Source organism: Chionomys nivalis, chromosome 11 (assembly GCF_950005125.1).
Source record: "Chionomys nivalis chromosome 11, mChiNiv1.1, whole genome shotgun sequence".
NCBI lineage: Eukaryota > Metazoa > Chordata > Mammalia > Rodentia > Cricetidae > Chionomys > Chionomys nivalis.
Window position 1 is genome coordinate 12,807,130 of NC_080096.1, and position 4,447 is coordinate 12,811,576.

At 56.9% G+C, this 4,447-nt stretch overlaps 1 protein-coding gene across 1 annotated transcript; it reads left to right on the forward strand.

Moving 5' to 3' along the window:
* Positions 1–373: 373 nt before the first annotated feature.
* Klhdc7a (kelch domain containing 7A) lies at positions 374–4,226 on the forward strand. The gene has a single exon (XM_057784641.1). The coding sequence runs from the start codon at positions 374–376 to the stop codon at positions 2,687–2,689; it is 2,316 nt and encodes a 771-aa protein (XP_057640624.1). The 3' UTR covers positions 2,690–4,226.
* The last annotated feature ends 221 nt before the right edge of the window (positions 4,227–4,447 follow it).

Sequence of the window (4,447 nt, forward strand, 5' to 3'; positions counted from 1 at the left end):
AAAACAAACACACTGCACACAAAATCCAGCTGCACACGCTTCCAGGTATCAGGTGACAGATCTTCTCGGAGCTTCCTGCCTCTTTGACACTCCGAGTGCTCTCCAGCCGCGGCAGGAGGCTGATCTCAAGCTCAGCCTCAGGTTAGGACCCCTGCCCGCCAACTTCAGGGAAAGATCCAAAGAGGCCAGCAGTGACCTTAACCATCCCTTGCCCCAGTGCCACCTCAGCCAACACAAAGTCACCTCTGCTCCAGGAACTCAGCTGGCCAGAACCGGCTAGGGACTCCCTCCCACTCTGCAGCAGGATCCAGGAACTGGTCCTTATTGGGCAATCATTAATCAGATTCTTGGCATTCCTCTGTCCCTGGCCAGCATGCTTCCCACCGGAGCTGGAGCAGAGACCTACGACTGGCATTTGGACATGCAGCTGACCAGCAAGGTGGTGCTGTCCGCAGCTGCGCTGCTCCTGGTGACTGCGGCTTACAAACTCTACAGGTCCAGGCCTGCCCCAGCTGGGCAAGCAGGGAGAAATAACAAGGCAGATGATGACGCAGAGGGCTGGGGGCAAGCTGCCTTCCAGAGGGCTTCTCCAGGGACCCTGCCAAGGGCGACAAGACGCAGGAAGACCAGCAAGGGGGCTGGGGCCCCATTGGACAGCAGCTTGGAGGACCTGGGAGACTCCTGCCAACTGGTCACCCCCAGATATGGGGAGTCCACAAGGAAAGGCTCCGGTGAGAATCAGGGAGGGCAGAGCACAGACTCTCAGCAGGTGCCTCCTCCCTGCGGTAGCCAGGAAGAAGCCGGAACAGCTGTTAGAGGTAAGCCCAGCCCTCCCCACCTCCCTCATTTGGGCTGTGAACCCATAAGTTCCCCAGCCAGACTTGCCCCAGGAGTGGGCTGCTGCTGGGTGGGTGACAAGAGCTCTCCATGGCCAGACAACAGACCCCCAGAGCAAACAGGGTCTGGGGACCCGGGAGCCCTCAACTGCTGCACTGATTCCACAGTGGTGAGCAGTGACATGAAACAGAGCTGGGCCTTCACCCATGTGACAGGGGTCAGCAGAGGAGAGGCTGGGGCCCTCCAGGCTGCTGCAGACATGGGCCTGGCCACGCAGCAGCGGGAAGGAGCCACCAATGCCTCCTACACCTTCTCGTCCGTGGCCCGGATCCGGATGGAGGAGAATATTATACAGAAGGCAGAGGGACCGGGGCCCAAGCTGAAGGGCAGGGTATATGACTATTTTGTGGAGTCCACATCCAAGGCTGTCTCCAGGCCGGTCCCCTGTACGGCAGCTCTAACTGATGCTCCATCCCCTGGGCCTGTGCCAGAGCCCCTGGTCACAGGAGCCGACTCCAGAGACCCAGCTGATAACTCAGAGAATACAGCTGAAGTCACGACCCCACCTCCTGTGCCAGCCCCCTCCACACCAGGCTTCAGCAGAAAGGTGAGTCTCCTGCAGATCGCTGAGAACCCGGAGCTCCAGCTGCAGCCTGAAGGCTTCAGGACGCCCCCTCCTGCCCACCTGGATCAGAAAGCTCAGATAGATTCAGCCTGCAGCCATGGGGAGCCTCATGTGCAACTCATAGCTGGGACCAATTTCTTCCATATCCAGCTCACCCCGGCTTCAGCTCAGGAAGTCCACCTGGACCTGGGCAATTGCTTTGAGGTGCTAACCTTGGCCAAGAGGCAGGGCCTAGAGGCTCTGAAGGAGGCAGCCTACAAGGTCATGAGTGATAACTACCTCCAGGTCCTCCGCAGCACAGCCATCTACGGGGGCCTGAGTGGGACAGAACGAGAGCTGATTCTCCAGCGACGGTTCCGTGGCCACAAGCACCTGGTGGTGGCCGACGTGTGTCCTCAGGAAGACAGTGGCAGCCTCTGTTGCTATGACAATGTGCAGGATGCCTGGCACCCACTGGCCCAGCTGCCCATGGAGGCCATGTCCCGGGGTTGTGCTGTCTGTACTCTCTTCAATTATCTGTTCGTGGTGTCTGGCTGCCAGGGACCTGGGGGCCAACCCTCCAACCGTGTCTTCTGCTACAACCCACTGACTGCAATTTGGAGTGAGGTGTGCCCACTGAACCAGGCCCGGCCGCACTGCCGGCTGGTGGCCCTGGAGGGGCACCTCTATGCCATTGGAGGTGAGTGTCTGAACACCGTGGAGCGTTACGACCCTCGAGTGGACCGCTGGACCTTTGCCCCGCCGCTCCCGAATGACACATTTGCCCTGGCACACACAGCCACAGTGTGCGCCAATGAGATCTTTGTCACTGGAGGTAGCCTGCGCTACTTGCTACTCCGATTCTCAACCCAGGAGCAGCGCTGGTGGGCCGGCCCCACGGGGGGCAGCAAGGACCGCACGGCTGAGATGGTGGCCGTCAATGGCTTTCTCTACCGCTTTGACCTCAACCGTAGCCTGGGCATCAGCGTGTACCGCTGCAATTCCAGCACCCGCCTCTGGTATGAGTGTGCCACGTACCGCTTGCCCTACCCTGAAGCCTTCCAGTGTGCGGTGGTGGATGATCATATCTACTGTGTGGGGCGCAAGCGCATGCTCTGTTTCCTGGCCGACCACATCTCGCCCAGGTTTGTGCCTAAGGAGCTACAGGGTTTCCCTGCTGCACGGGGCACGCTTCTGCCTGCGGTCCTGACTCTGCCTTTCCCTGATATGCCTCAAACCCCTGTCTAACAGCCCCTCTGCGGTGCCTCAAGGGGATGCAGCAAAACTCTCTGCCCATCACTCTGGATAAGAGGTAGAGGCAGGAACGCGGCAGAGGTGTAGAAAATTATCTCTCCACCATAGGCTACAGGGCCTTGGGGAATTCTTGCACCTCCGTGGTTGGTTCGCAGGCGGGCTGAAACGGTGAAACCAGGACCCAGCATTCCAGGACAGTGGGTGTCCACAACTGTGTGAGTGACAGACCAGCACTGTACTTCAAATTAGAATTCCTGGCAGGAGCTATTTCAGGACCCCACTGAAACTCGGGACCAAAGGCTTATCCTGAACATGGTTCCAGGTGCTGGGGACCCCTAGGGGCCCCTAAAGCTGCTTGGCTTTCTATGATCCATCACAGACCACAGACCAGCACTGGGACCCACTTTGAAGCATCTAGAAGCATCTAAAGCACAGGTGGGAACAACTGAAGGAGCAGGTTTGGGCAGGAGCAGGAAGGAGCTCAGGATAGCCCAGAGGTTCAGCCAGAAGGACTGGCACAGCTAAGACTGAAGGCACCAAAGGGCACACCTGTTTGCAGAGCACACTGACCGACGTCCGCTTTTCTTTTTCGGTTGCCTCCAGTTCTGTGTGCTGGAAGGAAGAGAAGCCTCCATCTGAGCACAGGTTCTATGTGAATACTAGTTGAACATTAGTTGTTGCGCTGCTGAAGTCTTGGGAGATGGGGTCTGGATGTGGTTCTAGACTCCCTTTTTCCAGGTCACTGCCATGTCCACTCCCACCTGACCACAGCACTCTCCCCAGAGTTCAAAATTCTCTCTGCCTGCAGGCCAGGACAGCCACCACTATTCAGCTCATCATCACGGTCCTCTCCATGTCTGTAGCCATCCTGTCTGCCAGGTCAGATGGGAAGCAACAGGGAGAAGCAGACCCAGGATGGCGATAAGGAGAGGGGAGATCCCATTGGGACTTCCAAGCCCTCAGTCTTTTATATCCAAGGAGACCCAGTTCCAGGAGGAAGACAGAGGACCTGGTCTCACCTTTTACTCTGCAGTGCCCATGTTCCATTCTGAGGGAAACAAAAGCCAACTTTTTGATGCTCTTGGAACCGCCCAGGAACCACGAGGTGTGAGTCACATTTGGGGTGGGCCTGACAAGGGGGAGAAGAACTCTCTGGGCTCTGTGTCCCTTTAAAGTCCTCCCCAGATCCCACTGATGACCAAGCAGATCCATTGGTGGCCACACAGCTGCTAGAACTGAGGCTGGGGGACTTTTTGGAAGATGCAGGATTGGAATGTAGACCAAGGAGGAGGTTGTCATGGAGATGAGAAGAGGTTTTTGTTGGACCATGTAAGGTGACTGTCCCTGGTTGAGGACCTGAGAGGAGGAAGCAACTGACTGATTCTCGAGTGAGAACTGAGTGAGAAAGGCTGTCTGGCCATGGTGGGTCTTCAGGGAGGGAATCCTGCCCTCTGCCAAGGCCATGTCAATACTCAGGCATCTACCTCTGAGGAAGGGAATGCTTCAGTAAAGAGAGTCACAGAAGGTTATGGGGTATTCGTACGCTGTGTGAAAATGTATTGCTGTGATTGGTGTAATAAAAAGCTGAACAGCCATAGCTAGGCAGGCGGTATAGCTGGGACTTCTAGGCAGAGAGAGAACTTTAGGAAGAAGGCAGAGCTGCTAGCCAGACGCGGAGGAAGCAGCGTGGGCAGTGCAGAGAGACGATGAGATAACGAGCAACCCGACAGAACGTAGATTAAAATAAATGCA

Coding starts and splice junctions, on each gene's coding strand:
- Klhdc7a (XM_057784641.1), top strand. CDS start 374: ATGCTTCCCACCGGAGCTGGAGCAGAGACCTACGACTGGCATTTGGAC.